At 39.8% G+C, this 23,882-nt stretch overlaps 3 protein-coding genes across 3 annotated transcripts; all 3 read left to right on the forward strand.

Moving 5' to 3' along the window:
• The first annotated feature begins 5,928 nt into the window (after positions 1-5,928).
• LOC120407284 (interferon beta-like) lies at positions 5,929-6,504 on the forward strand. The gene has a single exon (XM_039542793.1). It carries the CDS (start codon positions 5,929-5,931, stop codon positions 6,502-6,504), a length of 576 nt encoding a protein of 191 aa, XP_039398727.1.
• Positions 6,505-16,644: 10,140 nt separating this feature from the next.
• On the forward strand, positions 16,645-17,118 carry LOC120407285 (interferon beta-like). The gene has a single exon (XM_039542794.1). It carries the CDS (start codon positions 16,645-16,647, stop codon positions 17,116-17,118), a length of 474 nt encoding a protein of 157 aa, XP_039398728.1.
• A 5,428-nt stretch (positions 17,119-22,546) lies between these two features.
• LOC120407286 (interferon beta-like) lies at positions 22,547-23,122 on the forward strand. Its single transcript, XM_039542795.1, has one exon. The coding sequence runs from the start codon at positions 22,547-22,549 to the stop codon at positions 23,120-23,122; it is 576 nt and encodes a 191-aa protein (XP_039398729.1).
• Positions 23,123-23,882: the final 760 nt, after the last annotated feature.

Consider the following 23,882-nt stretch of genomic DNA (forward strand, 5'->3'; position numbering starts at 1 on the left):
GTGGGGCCCATTCTGTAATCAGGGCTGGCTTAGTCAGGGGCTCTCTATTATTATCTCAGAGCTCTGGATGATCTCTGAGTGTTGATATCTCTCTCTCCAGATATATATATATATATGTGTGTGTGTGTGTGTGTGTGAATTTTATTGTCAGGCTCTGGCTCTGACCCTCTTACACCAATCTCTGTAACTGACTTCTACTCTGGCTTATCTGGATTCTTCTAATAATATTGGGCTAGCCAAGGTGCCATGCTGCATTCCATGAGCTGAGGATCTGGCCCATTGTTCTCATGTTGGGCCAGACTCTGCCACCCTTATGTTGACAAGTACAATACCCCACAAGCAACCCCCATTGAAATCAGTGTTAGGAGAGTGAGGTATTAGTGTGAGTAGGGGGGACAGAATCTTGCCAATTATCTCTAACTATTCTTTCTACACATAGCAATGTAAATTAAAGGCTGTTTTCTAAATACTACACTTTTAAAAGTAGATTTTCTCCCTGCCTAATGCAGCTGCCATCTTGTCTTTAAGATGCAGCATGTTACAGTCACTGTGTTTTCTCTGCCATGGAAAATTTCTCTTTGTTCAGTCTTTGGGCCCAATTCTGAGATGTGCTGAGCACCCACCAGTTCAGTGGGAGTTCAGAGTGCTCAGGACCTTGCAGGAAGCCATTAGTGCCTCTCAGGGTTAAGCCCTTTCTTTGATGTTTTTCCTTGACCTGAATGAAAACAAATCTAGACTGAAGAGTATGTTTTACTCTGTGAGTATGAGCATGAAAGACATCATTCCTGTGACTTGGAATCACCTTTTCTATAGCCTGTGGAGGTTCTTCACCTTGTCTAAGATTTTGTGTTTAGGTAACAGCTATAGCACCTCTGTCTTGTCTATTTATGTCCGTCTGCTTGTATGTGTTGTGATCCTGTGTGTCATGTCATAGTGCACTTACTTACATTTTCTCATACATTATACAAAGCAGTATCTGACACGTTCAAGGAGCAGATTTATACCACACAGATTTATACATGGGGAGAATTGATGCATTCTGACTTGCATAGTTAGTATATGTTTTTGACAGTCATAAAATTTCAACACAGAAGATAGTTTAACATTTTATTATTTTGCAAATGTCAGCTGCATACATGCTTCAATTATCTATGCATTTGACCATCACCAGCATGAATACACAGTCAAGTAATTGAAAACAATCACCCCACTAGATATGAAATTGTTCTTTTGTGAAAGGAGTTGTGCTGAAGGGTTGCCACGTTGTCAGACGTTAAGATGAATATAGGCCAACATGAGCTTATCTTTTAGCCAAAAAGCTTCCCAAGGTTGGAAAGCCCCTCAAGGGAAATTAGGATTAAAGGGGTTTATTTGATGGCCCTTACAGGTTATCTAGCACAGTTTTGGTCTAACAGGGAAATGAAGCTGCCTATACAAGGAAAAGTACAGGCAAGCTTGACACAGACCAAGAGAGAGGAAAAGGAGGAGAAATGATGTGGGAAATATGCGATGAACTTTGTTGTGGTGCCATAATTGTTAGATGAAAAGTAGGAGTAAGGGAAATATAGAAGATAATTACATAGTTTACATAAAGCCTCTGAAGATACTATGTAAAAGTGAAGAGTTAAAATGACCTGCTTGAAGAGAGGTTACATCAAGTTGCTTCTATGCTTTGGCTGGGCCAATATTTTTCTTGCCCATTCTGTCAAAGTAAAGTGTCTACACTATGTGCTAACCTCTAGTGTTTTCATTAGAGCAATTTCCCCCCTCAGCAGGTCATCCAAGTTTGGGAAATATAGCAAAACCATCATGCTACTTGTTTGTATTATAGTGTAATATACCACCATTTTCAATGCTGTGTGGCACATTATCGAATGCAATAAAGTATGGGATCCTATCTGGGTTAGCCTCACTCCATATCGGTTTTGCAATTTTGACATCAAACTGTTTTACCTTGGTGCTTCAGAACAGCTAGTGTGCACTCCGCTTGATCTTTGCTTTAGAGTTTGGCAAGGAAAAGTGGTCAGACAAAAAGATAAAATAAGATGGCATGGATATGGAACTGACAATTTTTCCATTAGTCAAACAAGCAGCATTTGGTTCATGGCCATGCACAAAAATTGTGCTTTTGTGCAGAAGATGATGACTATGTATTAGCAACTTGGAATGCACTAGTTGGTGTATAGCTTTGCCCCCTTGTTGGTGAACCACATTTCCTTGGGCAATGTAGTAGCATGGGGTACCTGGACTGCACCTTTTAACATTATCTTGAGCACTAGATAGATACCCTGTACTTGGGGAAAGGATCAATACACCATATTCTGGCCCTGTATCTGCCTGAGAACTCCCAAGTTATTGCTTTTTGTTGGGTGGAGCACTTGGTTTCCATTGCTATTAGTCATTAAACTACCCTAATTATCTAAGGATCGAGGATTGTTCATTCTAATCCAATGTGTTCAAATAAATTTGAACAATTTGGTAGAAGGTTGTAAATAAGGACTGAGAACAAATCAATACTTGTGCTTTTTTTCCCCTTAAGCTTGAGGACATGCTATACATTATACATCTGAAGTTCATCTACTGCTGCTAATTTACACATATCACCACTGCTTATGACATTAGAAACAACTTGCTATGGAAGTTATGAGGTCACAGAAAAGGGAAGATTATGGTATGCAAATATCCTTAGCAAGAAAATGAGGCAAGAAATACAGAACACATGGGGCCAAATGGTGCCACCTCTCATCAAAGCTCAAAAATCTGGCTTTGGGTGGAATATTTTGCCCCTTAGTCTGCTGGGTTGGCATGGAATAGCTGCACTGGTGTTCTAGTGGTAGAGACAAATGGGGTTCCGATACACCTCATACATTGGTTGTCACCTACAGCACAGACCTGTCTAGTGGCTACACCCGCAGCCCTCCATTCAGGTTGCAAAGAAAGGCATGACAGAATCCAAGGGGCATAGAGACTTCCCAGCACATACCCTGCTTTCAGCACAGTGCCGCTATTCTGCTTGTATTCTGGTTTTGTATATAAACAGAGGGTAGGGCAGCACATGTGACTTAATATAGTGGTTAATTCGTTTCTAAAATGTTTGGGAGGTTTTCTACTCTAGGAGGTGCCAGCTTTCATTCTTTTACACAGAAAAACTGAGCAAAATTGAAGGACATGTAATCTGATCTTATGAGGTCTTGCCCAAGAAAAGTATGTTTTAGATCACTTCACCTATTTACATTGTAGAGACAGTCTCCCTTTGTACAGTTTATTGCCGGTCTAGATTATTTTATATCCTGAGATGCAGGACTGAAGGAGATAGTCCTGGGAAATACTTCAGTAACCGCAACACATTTTCAGTGTGTATCTTTTCCTCACATAATGTGTTTGAACTGTTTTAAGCATTTTGCTCAATTTTACATAAGGTGGTTACATGTTTACAAAAGGAAATATGATCTTATGTATAATGTACATGTACAATGTAGCATGTGCAATATAAAGCGATGCTTCCTGGCCAATGCAATATTATAACAAATATATACATATGGGACTCAGTTATGTATGTGGGAGGGGAAGTTGCACTGCCTGAGTAATGGAGGTACAGAATGTCACACCATGAAAATGTTACATTTCTTCTGAGAGGATTAAATCCTCAATAGCTGAACACATCTTTACCTTGCGACCAGAGTCAACGCTGGCACAATGAGAGTCCATGAAAATGTTACATTTCGTCTGGGAGGATTAGATCCTCAATAGCTGAACTCATCTTTAGGAAACTTACAGCCAGAGGTGGTGCTTGCCCTGGCCTTACGGCCAAGCAAGTCAGTATGTACAGCTTTCCTCTGGGTGTCTTCTTATGGAAAGGACCCAGAATATCCACAGCTACATGCTGAAATGGAAACTCAATTATGGGAGTGGCTGGAGAGGGGCCTTGACCTGATCATATTCCACCTCTTACAAACTCTTCTTCAAAGTCTAACTTCTTCAGTACCCCTATAGCGCAGAGGAGAACCTCCTGACAATCATTCCATCACATGGTTTTTAATCTGCGCTACATGGAAGAATCTTTTAATCTACTTAAGAGCCATTGATGTTATCCATCATCTATGACTGTAGGTCTTCTTGTGGGAAAGCCAATCACAGGTAGATAAAAAGGGAGGAAAACACCACTAATACATCCCCACTTAAGCTCACCCTTATCATCTCACTAGCAGGCAGGAGGAAATAGTTTGCACTGCTTTCATCATAAAAATAGATGACCTGATGGCTTCTGCACAGAACACAAAATCTTTCCACACAGAGCACCTGAGTGTCTGCATCACTTCTAGGGCTTTGTTAGACCTGCCTTCTGGTCCCTATCAGCGTGGTTCCATTACAGCCACCATGCCAGGGCTGCCCCAGGCTGGAACAATGGGTGCTGGGAGTGTGAAGCTTCAAGTAATAAGACCAAAAGAATGGTTTCATTCATATACTGGATTTGTAGTTTTGTTCATTTGCTTTCAGTACCTCGCAACATCTTCCCCTGGTATTTCACCCTGGTGTGGAATACGGATGCCCAACACCCCTGGAAAGTCATGGGAGAATGGGGAGCACAGCCCATGACAATCTGAGGGCTCTGGTAAGTCTTTTTTCTCTGCTTTGAGGAGTGGCTTTAAAAATTTGAAGCAAAAATCTCAAATTTCTTTTAAAAGTTCAGGAAGACTTGGGAGACTCTAATCAAATTAATATGCACAAAAATATTTTCATGGTTTCTTCAAGTGATTTTTCATTTTTAATTTCAGTGAAAATAGTTTTCTTGTTGAATTAAAACACATTTCCTTGCCATGATGGAAACTCCAGCACAACAGTCTGTGCTAGAGCTTGAGAACCAGAAAATGAACCGTGACCACAGGAAGTGAAGAGAATTAAACAAACTAAAGAATTTCCCTGCCCAAGCAGAGGAGAAGGCAAAGGTTAAAAAAGAAGGAACCAGCAAAAATGGTGAATATTGAATTTCATTTTTTTTAAATTATTTGAATTCTTTCATCCCAGGGACACAATTGGTAAAAAAAAATACATAATGTCACTTCTCTGCATAACCTCCTTCTGACCACATTGTCAATCACAGTCATCCATGTGGGTACCTCTCTAGCATGTGTTACTATACTAATTGCTCATCCTGTTTTATGAATTATTCTCAATTTTTCACTATTGTCAGCTACTTGGAGTGATCAACAGGACATGATATTCACACCTTTCAGCTGGATCTATTACTCAGCTCCAATATGTATATTAAAACCTGGAAATAACAATTAGTTAAGGTTCCATTTCCTCAGAGCATTCTATTTCCTGTGGTTTCACAGAAGGAAGATACCGATGCTTTGTGCTGTCTAGACTTTAAATGCGCCTTCCAAATCGGAGGAAATGGTTAAAGTTGGGAAGATTGGCCAATATTTTTGGGAGGCCTAACCCTTTCCTCCCACATTTAGTTCCTCCATGCCTAGAAAAATTTAAATATTCCTGATCTCTCAAATGAAGGAGGTTATGAATGGGAAGTGCACTGTCTGACGAATTGGAGGTCTTTTCCGTACCACTTTTGAATTGTGGATGATCTTCTCAAATTATAGAAATTAATGTATGATAAAAAGCCTGTATATATGTGGATCCAACATGAGTTAACAGGGTTGTGTATTGTCATGGGTGGTCACTTTCACACAAAAACAGAAGGAGGAAACATGGTAAAAGAACTAGAAAATAGCAAGAAAAACAGAAAGAAAAAAGTCTGAAACCTCCAAGAAGGAAAATCTTGTAAATAGAAAATGATCAAAGAAACTTTCTCCAACCAAATATTTAAATTCAGAGACATACAGGAAAGACACAGCAGTCTTCGTAGGAGCCTCAACAAACTCCAGGCTCAAGGTTCCACACAAAGAAAAGGAGTGTCTAGACATCATCATGACCACCAGGTGTTTGCTGCATGTTTGCCTTGTACTGCTCTTCTCTGCTGAAATCTCATCTCGGCTCTGTACTGTGCTTCACTTCCAGCAGAACAAAATTAACAAAGACAGCTTGGAACTTCTGCAGAAAATGAGCGGAAATTTCCCCTCACAATGCATAAATGAAAGGGCAGCTTTCAAGCCCACCCAGAATGTTGTTGAACTTTCAGTGTCCCAGAAGGAGAATGCCAAGGTGGCAATTCAAGAGATCCTTCAAGAGATCTTCAACATCTTTAACAAAAACCTCACCCAGAGTGCCTGGGATGGGACATCCATAGTCAGGTTCCAAAGTGGACTTTACCAGCAAATACAGCGGCTGGAGGCATGTTTGAGAACACAGATGGGGAAGGAATTAACCAATCCAGAAAGTGAGGACCTCCAGCTCACCACTCGGAGTGTGAAAAAGTACTTTCAGGGGATAGATGCTTTCCTGAAAGAAAACCAATACAGCCTGTGTGCCTGGGAGATCGTTCGTGTGGAAATACCCAGATGTTTTGTACTTATTGACAAACTCACTAGAAGGCTTAGTAACTAAGGTACAGTACAGATCTTTTCCTTGGAGTAAATGAATTAAGATTAGTGTCAATTATACAGCTGAACAGAGATAGCAGATATTTTATAACTCTGCTTATATAGGGCCTGATCCTCTTCTACATGATCAGTGGCTTCCATGGCAGAAACTTCAGGCTCTTCCCATCCTCTCCTGGAAATGGATTTGCAATTACATGGATTTCTTTTTCTGTGTTTCTACTTTTATTTAGGTTTGTGATTCTTCATAATCTCCCATAGATCAGGTGCTGTTATGCACTACATAATTGGCAGTCTATGCAACAAAGTACATATATTTTGAATCCTTAGCCACCTCACCAGTACTTTGGTCATCAAATAATGATACTTCCCCTCCACCCCCAAGGTAGTCTGAGTTCTACATATGTAGTGAGTTTCTATTATGGTCATGGTTGTTATTTATTAATCTGTCCTCATCATATACCACAGCTTGAGAAGATTCATAGAGACGTTTATAAAATATATGAACTGAGCATATGATTTGAGAGAATATGAGGTGTGGAAAGATATTTTCATTTAATGTACTGATATTAATGCAATGGAAAATGTAGTTTTCCCTTTGTGTTTCAACCAAATTTCATTTCATTCCAGCTAAGGATGCAGTGACTACAGATGTTAAAACAGTTGGATGAAATTGTACCGTGCAGTGGATTTCCTCCTCTCTACTGATTCTTCCCACAGTGACTTCTAAGACTCCATAATACTTGACCTTCTATTATGGAATACACTCACTCCATAATGAAATTCCAACTGCCTATATTATAATTTACGTGATAATACTCTGTTGATTTACTCAAAGTTTAAATTGCAAAATGAAGGATATCGATGCAAAAAAGTTACAAGAAAATATAGGACTAAGTCACAAAGAAGTTTAGAAAGTTAAATACCTACATTTTTAGAAGTACTAACCGAAATCAAGTAATATTTTATATATGATTTAAAATGAGATGCAACGGAATTTTAAAAGCTGTTGTTACTATTTATTCTATCTGTGCACTGTGAAAGTATTTTCAGATAGTTTTATGATATTTATAACAGGATATTTATGTCAGTCTGTTATTTATTTATTGTTCCTATTTATGTATTTATCATAGATATTTGTTACTTATAAATAAATAATTATTTTATATAAAATGGAAACCTATAGTAGTAGTAATTTGAATTAAATACCTATTGAATCAAAAAGAAAGAAAAGGAGAATAAAAATGTTAAAAACCCTGTAATTGTTCAGCCTTAAAACCCCAATTCCAGAGAGTACTTATGCATGTGACTAGGCTGACCGGATAGCAAATGTCAAAAATGGGGACAGGAGGTGGGGGGTAATAGGTGCCTATGTGAGAAAAAGATCCCAAACTTGGGATTGTCCCTATAAAATCAGGACATCTGGTCACCCTACATGTGACTAAAAGTATGTGAGCCATCCCACTGATGTTAGTGCTACCAGTTAGGATCGTGCTTAAATACATTGATGAGTCCCGGTTTGCAGTAATTCCATATTAAAAATAATCATTACAGAATGATAATTAGCCTTTCCATTCAAACAGACCACACACCACACCTGAACTCCACCACCTTTTCCTATTCTACTTTTTACCAGATATACGATCTGAAATGTATATTTTCTCCCCCAAAAAACTTGTCAATTTGGATGTTCGGTGTAGTAGATGGTTGTGTTGGAAGAGGCTAGATTGGTGCCCTTTCCCCCAGTAAGCAAGACTGCATGCACTCCAATTGTTAGTGTGTAATTAGCCTGCCCAGACCTCATCATTCAGCTTAATGTGCATTCACATACCCTCTCCCTCCACCAAAATCAAGTCAGGTTTGTATGTATCCAGCACCTACCCACACTAGCACTGCCCCCAATATTAAGTCTGTGCTCACATGCACTCTTATCAGGTTTGTGGACCACTGCCTGATCCCATTTCCTCTGTGTGCACCCAGGTTAGATTCACTCTTGGGCGTACACCACAAACAAAATTACATGTGAATAATGAGAGCAGGAATAGGCCATTTGAAATAGGATTATCAAAGTTTCTCGTTCTCTGTCTCAGCTCTTCACCCATTAGACTCCCCACCCCTAATCCTTTCACTGCCAAGTAGTATTTTCTGGGGCTGCTCCAGGCTGCATGCAGTTGCCTCGGACAACCTTTTAAAGTGTCATTTTTGGGCAGCTCTCATAATGAGGTGCAGCCCAGCAGAGCTGCAATAGGACTGATCCCCCCCAATGTGGGTCTGCTCAGTCCAGGCCCCTGACACAGATCATAGAGAACCCTATGGAGAACAATCCATGGCATCCCGGGAAAGAGGGAATGATGAGTGAAGGCAGCCGACCCTATTCCACCTCTGCCCACCTCACCCACACTTCCACGTGGAGCAGCTGAGAGGCTCACACAGAGAGTTCCATCTCTGTAGGAAGCTTCTGGGGCAGATTCTGTGACCTTTATAATTAATTCTTCTTAAACACTATATGATTTCCATGCCTATATGCTGTTGTAACCCATGCCTGCTTCGTGTGGTGCTCTGTTCCTCTCTAGTGGCACCGAACCCCACTAGAGATTGATGAGTCTGCTACAGCCTTGAGTAAGAGGCATGTGGCTTTTAGCTCATGAAGCAGCGGCTCATGCATTTAGCTCCAGAGGTCCCATGTTCAGTTCTGCCTGCTGATGACAGGGATCAACAGCTATGGAAAGTATGCAACCCATGCCTGGTTGGTGTGGTGCTCTGACCCCCTCTGGACAATCTAGAGATTGATGAGTCTCCTACAGCCTTAGCTTAAAGGTGCATGTGGCTTTCAGCTCATGCAGTAGAAGCTCATACCCTATGCTTCAAATGTCCCAGGGTCAATCCTGCCCCCTGACAACTGGGGTCTGTCAGCGTTACAAGTGGGGGCTCGCCCCGCAAGTCAACTGGGAAGTCATTATAACACATTCTCTCCCAGAAGTACACTCATAGGTTAGAGCCTTCTGGTTTACCTCTTCAAGGGACCATGTGGTAAGTGTAGATTATAACACCCAGACACTCTGTACGGTATTCTAACACTCTATTGCTATTTACTTCACCACACAGAAAATACACAGATTGGAACAAAAATTGTAAACCCTACATACAATTCCCTGCCTCAGTTTCCTCAACACACCAGGCCATTATATGGGCCTGGATCAGAGACACTTGGGGTCATCCAACATCCTTCTGTTGCAATGCAACACTTATATGCATAAAAACAGAGCCTTCTCTCCCAGCTTAGATAACCTGACCTTGGCCAGTTCATCCCCTTCCTTCCTTTTGCCCAAATGTCCTGTGGGTCTTCCTCCAGTGATTTCTTTTAGAAATGAAAATGAAATCTTTTCATTTTTCTCATCTGTCTCTTTGTCAACCTTCAGTAACTTTCAACTCCTAACCCCCATACCCGTTAACACCAACTTGGCCAAACTGGTTCCCTACTTAGCATAAGTATGTTCTCATTAGAACATAGTTTTAAAGTTAAATACTCCACATTCATTGTTCTTAGCCTAGGGAGTACCTGCTGTAGGTCTTGTCCAACATGATGGATCCACATAGAAAGAGTTTTCTCATGATAAGGAAATTTCATATCAACAACTTCATAATATCAACTAGAATTCATGTCTTACAGATAGACCCTCCCCTCATCCCCCCAACACAAACACAAACAAATCAAGCTATATGAATCAGGCAAGTCACACTCAGTTTTCTGACCAACTGGTGCCACCTCTCCACAGCCTCCAAATCAAGCTCGTGCATTTCTTGACACCAACAACCAGTCTCGTGTACAGAATCCATTAAACTATGAGTTATATAACATGAATAATGACTAAAAATTACCCTAAATTCAACATTTCAGATATTGGTAATAAAGCTGCTGGTTGCATCAAATCTAATGAGGATCCACCTATATACCAAGTTTTGTGTAGGTGAATAGTACTTCTGAAGAGCTATCCGTCAACAGTAGCGCTCCCAACAACATATTTCAGCTACAGCTTAAATATTTGAGACTTATTAAACATTTATGAAAAATGTTTGGCCTTTTGTAAACATTTTCAGAAATATTTGTACATGTTAGTTTTTGTTAGAAAAGAACATTTGCGTAAATACACATTTTAAAGAGAAATCTCTCCAGAAAAATTCTTGAAAGCAGTTTTGAATTTGAAATCAACCAGCCCAGGAACAGGCACAATAGCGTTGACTCAGGTTAACCATCATACAGAACAAGTAGCAAATTATGAATAGCAAATACTCATAGGGAAAAGATATGGTGAGGAAGTCTTAAGTAATCAGAGTAGAATGTGTTCCCATAAACCATTTGTCAAATCATTTTCAATTAATACATCAGCAAAATCTGAATTTATTTACAGATTATTTGCAAATAGGAAAAGGGGATGAACTAATCTTTTATTACACATTCAAATTAATCTGGCTGACACAAAGGAAAAATAGTCCAATAAAATTTCCTGCTATTTTCACCGAAATTTAAATATACAGTATTTCATCAAATTCTAGTAAATACTTCATCCAGCTGAGTCTGCATCTAACCTTTTCCAGAAAGCAGGCTAATTGTTGATGCAAATATGCCGAAAGACTATGTGTCTTTACTTCCATTGCTTTATTACTTTTGTTGTTAAGATTCAGATTTTTCAATTTCTCTCTCTCATAAATATTCATAAGCTTCAATTTGCCAGGACATGTACACACAGAACTCCCACTGGGGTCAATCAGAGATGGGGTACAGAGCCTATATTAATATTGGGTCCCACATACGTATATTTATGTACAAGAAACTGATTCTTTAAAGTGACACTTCCAAATAATTTAGGGACAAACTCCAGATTACAATTAAAGAATGTGCTTGAGGTGATGGGGCAGGAAGATGTAAAAGAAATAACTTAAACAGAAATATTCATATGTTTTCTTCGTTTCCATTTTTTAAATTAATATGAAAAACTCCATTTCAATTTTTGGGTTCACTGATGGAAACTCCGACACGCTAGTGCTTTGCCTAGTACTATGGTATGAAAAACAGAAAGTGAAACTTGCTACAGGCTGCAAACTTCATTCATCAGACTCCATTCCATGTCACTACACTACATCACTGGGAACTACTCAGAAGTGCCCGAGAAGATAACATGTTCACACCCTTCAACTGTACCTGTTCCTCAGGCTTTTCACAGCTGGTATTGGGTTCTTAGGTAAACCTCCCAGATTCTCAGTGCGCTCTGTCCATCCTCTGGTATTCCCTACACACATGGTTTCTCCTCTTTCATATTTCAAATGGCCAGGAAATTGCAAGAGATTAATAGAGAATTGTCTGGGCCCCAATCTCCCGCAGGAATTCTTTTCATGCTAATCAAATTTTAAGAGGTCCCTATAGTATTACTCCCTCTCAAAGGCTGGAAGGAAGGAATGAGACAGCTAGAGTATAGCAGGTATCAGAGGGGTAGCCGTGTTAGTCTGGTTCTGTAGAAGCAGCAAAGAATCCTGTGGCACCTTATAGACTAACAGATGTTTTGCAGCATGAGCTTTCGTGGGTGAATACCCACTTCTTCGGATGCAAGAGTATAGCAGGATTTTCTGATTTTGCGTGTGACACCAGAGAGGGAAAGTTTCCCATCTGCTGGCAAAGTGAAGGAACAGCGGCTTTACACATCACTTCACTGCTGCTATCTGCAGAGTCCAGCAAAAAGAACCTTTGCAGTAGTTTCCCCCATCTGCCAAAATTAATTGTTATCACTTAAAAGCATGGATAGTCTTGCTGATGTAACAGACATTCAGACCTGCCTAGCAGTGCTAACTACAGGAACTTGGGAGTAGACAGACAGATCCCTACTCTAACCTGTAACTGGATGACATTGTTAATCATCATACTCTTCTTATCCTTTAAATATTCTTTATCTAAGAGGGCAGGGGGGACCTAAGGAAAGAAATGTAGGGATTCTTTAATATTAAAAAAGGTAATGACTGTGGTTTGGTTCTTCTAATGACTTGTTCGCTTCCACTAAATAAAAAGAAGGAAACCAAAAGTAAAAACCTCAAGCAGAAAAAAATCTTGAAAAGTAGAAAGTGATGAAAGAAAAATATTTTCCTAGAGAATACTTAAATTCAGAGATATGGGTTGAAAACACAAAAGTTTCTCAATGTCCCCTCTAAAATGCAGCTCTCCATTTGGTGGAAAATGTCAGTCAGTTACTTCCCAGGAAAAATACCGAATTCTTCTGAAAAAGTCTAACAGCCCCAAACCTAGTCAGTGCTGGGGAAAAACTATTCCCCTTCATTCCATCACACCTTTAATAAATAGAGGGGAATGCTGAATGCAGTGTTCAGTTGAGCTCTTTGGCAATATCACCTGAATCATAAGGCGCTGCCATACGTGTGGAGAATCCCAGCTCGCACTTCTTAAAAGTGAGGAAAAATTTGTAAATTTCACCCTCAGAGATTCTCCACAGCCTTCCACTCATGGGCAGGAGGAAGGAGGGGCGGGTTCGTCCATAGACTTCCTCATGGAAATGTCTGTCATTCCGTCTCCAGACTCAGCAGATTCTGTGGTTTCTGCACTGATCAAAGAGGACTCTTCAGACACAAAGATCTGCAGCATCTGTCTCAGCTCTGGTCCCATTAGATTCCCTGCCCCACTCTTTCCAAGTAGTATGTTCCGGGGCTGTTCCAGGCTGCATGCGGTTACCTCAGACAACCTTTTAAAGAGTCATTGTTGGGCAGCTGGGATTAGGGTGACCACATGTCCCGATTTTATAAGGGCAGTCCTGATATTTGGGGCTTTGTCTTACATAGGTGCCTATTACCCCCCCCCCCCCATGTCTCAATTTTTCACACTTGCTGTCTGGTCACCCGAGTTGGGATATCAGCTGGGAAATCTCTGAAGCTTGGGCTGGGCTTCCTCAGCTAGGGGAAGTATGCAACCCAGGCCTGGTTGGTGTGGTGCTCTGTCACTCTCTAGTGGCACCTGAACCATCTAGAGATTGAGGAGTCTGCTACAGCCTTGGCTTAAGAGGTATGTCGCTTTCAGCCCCTACAGTTGAGGCTTATACACTAAGGTTTGAATGTCCCAGGTTCAATCCTGCCTGCTGACAACTGGGCTCTGCCAGCGTTATAAGCGAGGGCTCATCCGAGATGTCAACTGGGAAGTCTTTGAAGCTCAGAATGCGCTTTAACATGTCCTCTCTCAGAAGTGCACCCAGAGGTGTTTACCTCTTTCAGGGACCATGTGGTAAGTGTAGATTATAACTCCCAGACACTCTGTACGGTATTCTAACACTCTATTGCTATTTACTTCACCACACGGAAAATACACATATTGGAACAAAAATTGTAAACCCTACATGCAATTCCCTGCCTCAGTTTCCTCAACACACCAGGCCATTCTATGGGCCTGGATCAGGGTCAATTGGGGTCATCCAACATCCTTCTGTTGCAATGCATCACGTATATGCACAAAAAGAGAGCCTTCTCTCCCAGCTTAGATAACCTGGCTTTGGCCAGTTCATCCCCTTCCTTCCTCTTGCCCACATGTCCTGTGGTCTTCCCCCAGGGATTTCTTTTAGAACCTTTTGTTTTTGTCATCTGTCTCTTGGTTGACTTTCAGTAGCTTTCCATTCATAACCTCCATTCTCCTTAACACCAGCTTGGCCAAAGTGGTTTCCCAACTTGGGCACCTTACTTACTGTAACGATGCGGTCATCAGAACGATGCTGTCATCAGTTTTAAAGTTAAGTGTCCACCATTGTCCTCAGCCTAATGAGAACCTGTTGTATGTCCTATCCAACAGGATGGACACACATAGAAAGAGGTTTCCTGTGATTAGGAAATTTCATGACAACAACTTCATAATATCAACTAGAATTCACAAGTCTTACAGACAGACACACACACACCCCGACACACACACAAACAAATCAAGTCATATCAATCAGGCTTCCGGACACTCAAGTCAGCAATTCTATCCCTCAGTTTTCTGAACAACTGGTGCCACCCCTCCACACCATCCAAATCAGGCTTGTGTGGTTCCTTGCCACCAACAACCAGTTTGGTGTACAGAATGTGTTCAGCTTTCAGTCATAACATCAACAATGCCTAAACCCAACATTTAAAATTCTAGTAATAAACCTTCCGGTTGCATGAGATCTAGTGAGGATCCACCTCTCTACCAAGTTTGGTGTAGGTGGATACTAGTTCTGAACAGCTATCAGTCTACAACATATTTCAGCTACAGTCCAAACATGAGAGACTTATTAAACATTTATGACAAATGTTTGGCCCTTTATAAACATTTTCTGTAATATTTCTCCATTTGAGTTTTTGTTAGTAAAGAACATCTCTTTAATTAGAAAGTATAACAAACACTCATATAAATGCTTATTTTAAAGAGAATTTTCTTGAGAAAAGTTCATGCAGACATTTTGAAAGCAGTTTTGAATTTGAAGGTAACCAGCCCGGGAACAGACACAATAGCACTGTGACTCAGGTAAACCATAAAACAGAACAAGTAGCAAATTCTGCATAGCAAATATTCACAGGGAAAAGATGTGGTGAGGAGGTCCTGAGCAATCAGAGTGGAATGTGTATAAACCATTTGTCAAATCATTTTAAATAAACACATTCACACATTCTGAATTTATTTGCAGATTATTTGCAAATAGGAAAAGAGGTTAAACTAATCTCTTATTTCACATTCAAATTAAGCTGGCTGACACAGAGGAAAAAATTCCAGTAAATATTCCTGCTATTTTCACTGAAATTTAAATATACGGTATTTCATCAAATTCTAGTAAAAATTTCACCCAGCTGAGTCTGCCGCTAATCTTTCCCAGAAAACAGGTTAATTGCTTATGAAAATATGCTGAAAGACTATGTGTCTTTACTCCCATTGCTTTCTTACTTTAACAAGAAAAGCTAAGATTCAGATTTTTTAATTTTTCTCTTTAATATAAATATTATCTCCCGAAGGTTCAACTTGCCAGAAAATGCACACAAAGGACCCCCATGGAGTGAATGCAAGATTGGGGTGCAAAGCCTCTGGTATGACTGGGTCCCTTATATCGTATACTTATGTACAATACTTATGCACATTCTTCAAAGTGACACTTCCAAATAGTTTAGGCAAAACTCTAGATCATGACTAAAGAAAGAAATTGAGGTGATGGGGGAGGGAGATGTAAAAGAAGTGACATGAACAGAAATATGTTTATGTTTTCTTCTTTTCCTTTTTTAAAATTAATATGAAAACATTCCTTTTCAATTTTTCAGTTGGAAACCATTCCCCTTCACTGATGGAAACTCCAACATGACAGCTTAGTGCTATGGTATGAAAAACAGAAAATGAAATTTGCCACAGGATGCACCTTCATTCATCAGACCACTTGAATTTCAATGTCCAAGCTCAGTGAAATGCACACTGAAAAAAAAGAATAAAGCTTGAATGGTGAAAACTCAAACACACAATCTTTTCAGTTATCAGTTTCTTAAGTAAACCTCCCAGTTTTTCAGTGCCCTCTGTCCATCCTCTGGTATTCTCTACACACACGGTTTTTCCTCTCTCATAAGACAGATAGTCTTGCTGATGTGACTTACTGATCGAACACACATTCAGATCTGCCTATCCCTACTAACTACAGGTACTTGGCAGTAGACAGACAGGTCCCTACTCTAACCTGTAACTGGATGACACTGTTAATCATCACTCTTTTTACCCTTTACATTTTCTTTATCTAAGAGGGCTGGGGGAGACCTAAGGAAAGAAATGTAGGGATTCTTTACGTTCTTATAATGACTTGTTCGCTTCCATTAAATAAAAAGAAGGAAACTGAAAGTAAAAACCTCAAGCAGGAAAAACCTTGAAATGTAGAAAGTGATGAAAGAAAAATCTTTTCCTACAGAATACTTAAATTCAGAGACATGGGTCAAAAACACAAAAGTCTACAAAAGACCTTGAACAGGCACCAGTTGCTCAAGTTCTATACAAAGACAGAGACTCTAAGACATCATCATGATCAGCAGGAGTTTGCTGCAATTTTGCCTCATGCTGCTCTTCTCCAGTAAAATCTCATGTCTGGACTGTAACAGGATTTATGTTCTACAAACCAGAATGAACAGCGAGAATTTAAAGCATCTGGACAAAATGGGTGGAAACTTTCCCTTCCAATGTCTAAATGAAAGGACAGCTTTCAAGCCCAGAGATATCCTCAAGATCCGACTGTCCCAGCAAGAGTATGCCAAGGAAGCCATTCAGCAGATCCTCCAAGAACTCTTCCATATCTTTAACAACAATCTCACCCAAGCTGCCTGGAATGAGACATCCATAAAGGAATTTCAGAATGGACTTCACCAGCAGATTGAGAAACTGGGGACGTGTTTGAGTGCTGAGATGGAAAAGGAAATAACCTACCCAGGAAAGGAGAACCTCCTGCTCACCAGCCTCAAACTGAAGAGATACTTCCAGACAATCAACGATTTCCTGAAAGAAAAGCAATACAGCCAGTGTGCCTGGGAGATCATCCGTGCAGAAATATCCAGATGTTTCCTCATGCTCAACATACTCACAAAGAGACTTCAAAATTAAGGTATCATCTTTTCTTTTTTCCTAGAAAAACTCAGATAATATTATTTGATTAAAACAGCTGGAGAGAGATGGGTCAATACGTTTATAACTCCTAATATGTAGGGCCCAATCTTTCTCCCATCATAATTTTATGCATAAAGCTATTTCAAAAATATGTTCAAATCATTTTAGAGTAGCATGTAATTTAGTGCTTCTCTACCACACACAATATTCTATATGAAAAATATATAAATATATCATAACTGCTAACTAATGACAAAATATCGTTAAGTAATAACTAAGCATACCAAATATAATTTTGCCCAGTAAGTGTCTAAGTTGGGGAAAAGAACAGTGAGAAGAACCCTTTCAACAACTGCCTCATTAGACAACATTCCAGTTAGGACACAAGAAAACGCAGGGTCTGTGCTCACACACTTCTAGCCCATCATCCAATTCTGCACATGGGGATGGCCAAAGGTTCTTATTCTGCTTTTCTCTGTTTTGTTTACCCCTAAATTCAACAGCCTTAGTAACAACAAATTGTGACAAGATGATAAGTGCAGTGAGGCTCAGGATTTATGAGTTGACATCTGCTTAGAAAAAGATGGCCTATATTTGGCATTTGAAACTCTCCATGTTTGAACCATTCCCCTTTTTCATTCCAGCACATGCTGCTTCAAGTAATGATGTTATGAAAACAGCTGAATGAAACTGCACCTTCGCTGGAGTCCTTCATCTCTAAATTGATTCTACAAGCAGCACCTTTCGAGACTCTTATCAGTCCATCTTCAATTAAGCAAACTGTCAAACTTCAACTGTACTAGTTATATACTACTTGCCATTACTGGACTGATTTATTCACATGAGAAAATGTAAAACAGAAGATTTTGCTGAAAACATCGCAGAAGACAACATAGTATTTGAACCAAAGGAGAAAAACCTTACTAGTTCTTCATCATTGATATTACGCATTTGCTCCAATTTCCCTTGGGCTGCTTTTAAAAATGAAATCTTACCTCTGAACTGTAACATGTTTCGCTTCAGCATAACAAATGTGAACCAGGACAATTTCCAAACAAAGTGGAAGGATAATTTTCCTGCAACAGCAGAATGAAGAAAGAGACTTCACATGGCCCCAAAAGTTTCTCAAGCCCAGAGAAACCCAGAAAGAGACTGGATCCAGGAGATCATCCAAGAGATCCTCCAACAGATTTCCTACATCTCATGCTAAATACCCTCACAAGCTGCCTGGAACGACAGGCACATATAAAGATCCTGACATGGACTCATAAGCAAGTGAAACTTCTGAAGGTGTATTTTGCTGCAAGGATAACAAAGAAACAAGAATAGCCCAGTTTCTAGGCACTCTTAAATTTTAAACTAGTGCAAATATATGTTATTTTCCTGCACTGTGAAAATAGTTTCATATCATTTCACTGGATTTGTAAAAGTGTTTTATGTTGGTCCATTTATATTTATTCAAAATATTAATGTATTTCTTTTATTTATTTTTTTCAGAGATTTAATAATATTTATAAATAAATATTTATTTATACAAAATAGCAACCTACAGAAGTAGTGATTTGTATTAATTAGATATTTTTTTAAAAAAATAGAGACCCAAGAAAAATCTTCTCTTGTTACCTTAAGACTCCAGTTCAGCAAAGGACTTGTAAACATTTGCCTAACTTTAAGTACACAAGCTTCCCTTTGACATAAGTGGTTAAACGTGAGAACATGCTAAAGTGCATTGTGAACATAAACTCTGCTTCAGCAGTGAATCCGTAATGAAAATTGCTATGGTAAGTAGTTTTACCACTCCAACAGACCACACACTACAACCTCAACTCTGCAGCTTTTGTGTGTCTGTCTGTTACTAGATTATTTTTCCTCACAACATTTGTAGTTGCGGGTGTTTGGAGCAGTAGCTCATTGTGATTAAATTAAAGGAGTGATGGAGAGGCTGGCATTCCAAGAGGAAGACTTCAGGCTGTCGTGGTACAAAGTTGCTTGTCCCCTCACAACCCTAATGAGATGTGTGTGAACTGGCTCCTCATGAATCAGGTTTCCATGTCTGCAGACTCTGTTTCCGCTCTCCCCCCCACCAAGGAGGCTTGTGTGGGCCTAACTGTCCCCCTCCACCAGTCAGGTTTGGGTACACTTGGCTCACAAACAGCATCAAGCTTGTACATACCCAACCCCTCCTGTCATTCAGGCTTGTAAGCATCTGGTGCTGCTTCCCTTTGCTCTCCCCCTGGCACTCCCAAAACAAGCAGGTGTGCTTATGGACTGCATGTTGCACCAACAACCAGAAGCTATATGAGCATAGTGCATCAAAATTTCAATTGTGCTGAGAATAATGACTAAAAATTACCCTAAACCCAATAGTTAAAAATTACCTGAAAGCAAAACAAAACAAAATAAACAAAAACAAAAAACATCCGTTGGACCAAATCTTGTAAGAGTCTATCTCAGGGGTAGGCAACCTATGGCACGCGTGCCAAAGGCGGCACACAAGCTGATTTTCAGTGGCACTCACACTGCCCAGGTCCTGGCCACCGGTCCGGGGGGCTCTTCATTTTAATTTAATTTTAAATGAAGCTTCTTAAACATTTTTAAAACCTTATTTACTTTAAATACAACAATAGTTTAGTTATATATTATAGACTTATAGAAAGAGACCTTCTAAAAATGTTAAAATGTATTACTGGCACATGAAACCTTAAATTAGAGTGAATAAATGAAGACTCGGCACACCACTTCTGAAAGGTTGCCAACCCATGGTCTATCTCTTTCCCACGTTTGGGTATGTACACAGTATTTTTGAAGAGCTATTAGTCAGCCATAGCACTGTCTAGGATTAATTTAAGCCAGACCCTAAATCTGGAGATTTCTTATTTAAAAGAAGTCAAACAACCACTACATTAAATGTTCAAATAGTAAAAAAAATGAATCGTGCGTGAATTTTTACACTGATTGGCAACCTGCCTTTGGAGAAAAAACAAGAATGTATGTCCCATTTTAAATCCTTTTTGTAACATAAACCAAACTATGGGGTCTCTAGGAGACTGTAAATTCTTCACAGTCAACAGATGGCAGCATTGCAGAAGCTTTTACCCTCTGTTCTCTTTATCTGAGGGTTTCTCAAACATTTCATTATGTGGACCTAATCTTACCAAAATTGTTCTAATGATCATTTCCCCTCCCATTCAAGATCAGGTAGCATTTTTTTTGGCAGGTACACCAAATGCTTACAAAGAAAGGTAGTACTAGAAACACATTTATACCATTTTAGCTGTCTTTAAAGGAACATGGGATCTGCCAGTTCTCTGAAGACCACCACCCAGTACTCCATGTACTACCACTGATTCATGAAACTCGTTTTGGTACCTGCTGATTTAAAGGCATGTATAAGGAGTTAACTATTAAAACAAATGCCTATCCTTTCTTATGGTGCAGTTTTTTTTCCCCAATAGCTGTAGCCATCAGCTGTCGAAATCCTTTCCTGCCCAAATCTTCCTCCCTTCATTCATTCCTTCATGTAGTTGGAGCCTACAGGTTATATTGACAAAACACAATTATACGATAATAATGAAAGCAAAAATAGACTGTATGAAAAATTCAAAGGTGACAAAATCACCACCTCCAAAATGTATCCCCCCACCTCCAGTGGAACTTGGCAGTCATATAGCACCTGGGAGCTATACAAACTCTTCAAACTATAGGTACTTCATTACCCGTAGAGTAGAGGGGAATCTCCTCACATTCATCCCATCATACTGTTTATAAGCTGTGCTATGTGGAAGAATCCATTCATCTATTGATGATATGTATCATCTCAGATTTCAGGCCTCCCCGTGGGAAAACCAACCACGAGGGGATAAAAAGGGAGGAAAATGATACCAATACATCCCCACTTAAGCTCACTTTTATCCTTCCACTGGCAGGCAGGAGGGGATACTAGCAGGTGTGGAGAATGGGGAGCATAGCCCATGGCAATCTGGGGTCTCTGATAAGTCTGCTTTCTCTGCTTTACAGAAACTTTTATGTAGCTGATACAAATGTGACATTTCTTATAAAAGTGCAGGAGACTTGGGAGACTAACCAAATTAATATGCACAAAAACCTTTTATGGTTTATTCATGATATTCTTCCTTTCTAATTTCAGGGAAAATAGTTTTCTTTTTGGATGAAAACACATTTTCCTGACATGATGGAAAAATCCAGCAAAACAGTCTTTGCTAGGGGAAGAGTACCAGAAAATGAAATGTGACCACAGGAAACAAAGAGGCTTAAACAAAGCAGAAGAGTTTCCCTGCCCATGCCAAGGGGAAAGCAAAAGTCAAAAGAGAAGGAACCAGCAAAAATGGTGAACACTGATTTTGATTTTTAAAAAATTCTTTGAATTATTACAACCCAGGGACATGCCTGTTAAAAATACACAGCATGACTTCTCTTCATAACCTCCTTCTGGCCACACTGTAAATCACAATCATCCATGTGGGTACCTCTCTAGTATGTGTAACTAATTGCTCATCTTGTTTTATGAATTACCCTCCATTTTTCACCACTGTCAGCTACTCAGAGTGACCAATAGGACATGATGTTCACACCGTCTAACTGCATCTATTCCTCAGCTACAGTATATACATATGTTCAGATCTGGAAGTAAACAAAAAATGAAAAAAGCTTCCATTCTCACAGAGCACACTCTCTGTCTCCTTTGTTTTCCTAGAAGGAAGATACCGATATTTTCTGCTGTCTCCATATTAAGTGTGCTTTCCAGATTGCATGGTTGAAGTTGAAATTTACCAATATTTTTGGGCGGCCTAACATAGGTGCTGCCACATCCCCTGGCTTGAAGTAGTTTCCTTCATATTCAGGGTTTACAGTTTGGTTCAATGGCTCTCAACAGCCCCACTATACAAATTGTTCCAGCTCCCCGAGGCCTAACCCTTTCCTTCCATTTCCTCTATACCTCAGAACTTTAAATATACCTAAACTATTGTTTCTGTCAAATGAAGGAGGTTATGAATGGGAAGTGTAGGGTTTGATGAATTGGGGGTCTTCCCTCTACCACTTCTGAAGTGTGGATGATCTTATTAAATTACATCTTTAAGTTAATGTATCATGAAAAGCCTGTATGCATGTGGATCCAGCATGAGTTAAAGGGGTTGTATATGGTCATTTGTGGTCACTTTCACAAAAATACAAAAAGGAGGAAACGTGGTAAAAGAAAAAGAAAGCAGTGAATTAAACAGAAAGAAAAAGACTGAAGCCTCCAGGAGGGAAAAACCTTAAAAACAGAAAATGATGAAACAAAAATTCTGCAGACAAATATTTAAATTCAGAGACATGAAGGAAAGACACAGCAGTCTACATAGGACCTTCAACAAACTCCAGGCACAAGGTTCCACACAAAGAAAAGGAGTGTATAGACATCATCATGACCACCAGGTGTTTGCTGCACGTTTGCCTCATGCTGCTCTTCTCTACTGAAATCTCATCTCGGCTCTGTACCATGCTTCACTTCCAGCAAAACAAGGTGAACAAAGAAAGCTTGGAGCTTCTGCAGAAAATGAGCGGAAATTTCCCCTCACAATGCATAAATGAAAGGGGAGCTTTCAAACCCTCCCAGGATGTTGTCCAACTTCCAGTGTCCCAGAAGGAGAATGCCAAGGTGACAATTCAAGAGATCCTCCAAGAGATCTTCAACATCTTTAGCAAAAACCTCACCCAGAGTGCCTGGGAGGAGACTTCCATAGTCAGGTTCCAAAATGGACTTTATCTACAAATTCAGCGGCTGGAGGCATGTTTGAGAGCACATATGGAGAAGGGCTTAACCAACCCAGAAAGTGAGGACCTCCAGCTCACCAGTCGGAGAGTGAAACAATACTTCCAGGGGATAGATGTTTTCCTGAAAGAAAAACAATACAGCCTGTGTGCCTGGGAGATCATTCGCATGGAAATACCCAGATGTTTTGTACTAGTTGACAAACTCACTGGAAGGCTTAATAACTAAGGTACAGTCAAAACTTTTCCCTAGAGTAAATGAATTAACATTAGTGTAATTTATACAGCTGAACAGAGATAGCGGATAGTTTATCTCTTTGCTTATATGGGCCTGATCATTCTTCTACAGCAGGGGTCGGCAACCTTTCTGAAGTGCTGTGCCAAGTCTTCATTTATTCACTCTAATTTAAGGTTTCACATGCCAGGAATACATTTCAAAGTTTTTAGAAGATCTCTCTCTCTAAGTCTATAATATATAACTAAACTATTGTTGTATGTAAAGTAAATAAGGTTTTTAAAATATTTAAGAAGCTTCATTTAAAATTAAATTAAAATGCAGAGCCCCCCAGACCGGTGGCCAGGGCCCGGGCACTATGAGTGCCATTGAAAATCAGCTCGTGTGCCGCATTCGGCACGCGTGCCATAGGTTGCCTACCCCTGTTCTACAGGGTAAATGGCCAAATACCAACTGATTTCCATGGCAGCAGTTTGAGGCTCTTCCTGTCCTGTGCTGGAAATGGATTTGCAATTACATGGATTTATTTTTATGTGTTTCTACTATTATTTATTTTTGCACATCTTCATTATCTCTCACATAGCAGTACTGCTGGGCAGTAGGTAATTGGCAGACCTTGCAACAAAGTACATATATGTGGAATTCTTAGGCACCTCACCAGCACTTTTCGGTGTGGGAGGGAGGGATGTATCATTATCTGCTGACCAAAGTATTCTGACTTCGACAGATGTAGTGTGTTTCTACGATTATCATC

This window comes from Mauremys reevesii, linkage group 6 (assembly GCF_016161935.1).
Source record: "Mauremys reevesii isolate NIE-2019 linkage group 6, ASM1616193v1, whole genome shotgun sequence".
Classification (NCBI taxonomy): domain Eukaryota; kingdom Metazoa; phylum Chordata; order Testudines; family Geoemydidae; genus Mauremys; species Mauremys reevesii.

Bases quoted from the DNA above. Each gene is read 5' to 3' on its own strand.
- LOC120407284 (XM_039542793.1), top strand. From the start codon at position 5,929: ATGACCACCAGGTGTTTGCTGCATGTTTGCCTTGTACTGCTCTTCTCT.
- LOC120407285 (XM_039542794.1), top strand. From the start codon at position 16,645: ATGAACAGCGAGAATTTAAAGCATCTGGACAAAATGGGTGGAAACTTT.
- LOC120407286 (XM_039542795.1), top strand. From the start codon at position 22,547: ATGACCACCAGGTGTTTGCTGCACGTTTGCCTCATGCTGCTCTTCTCT.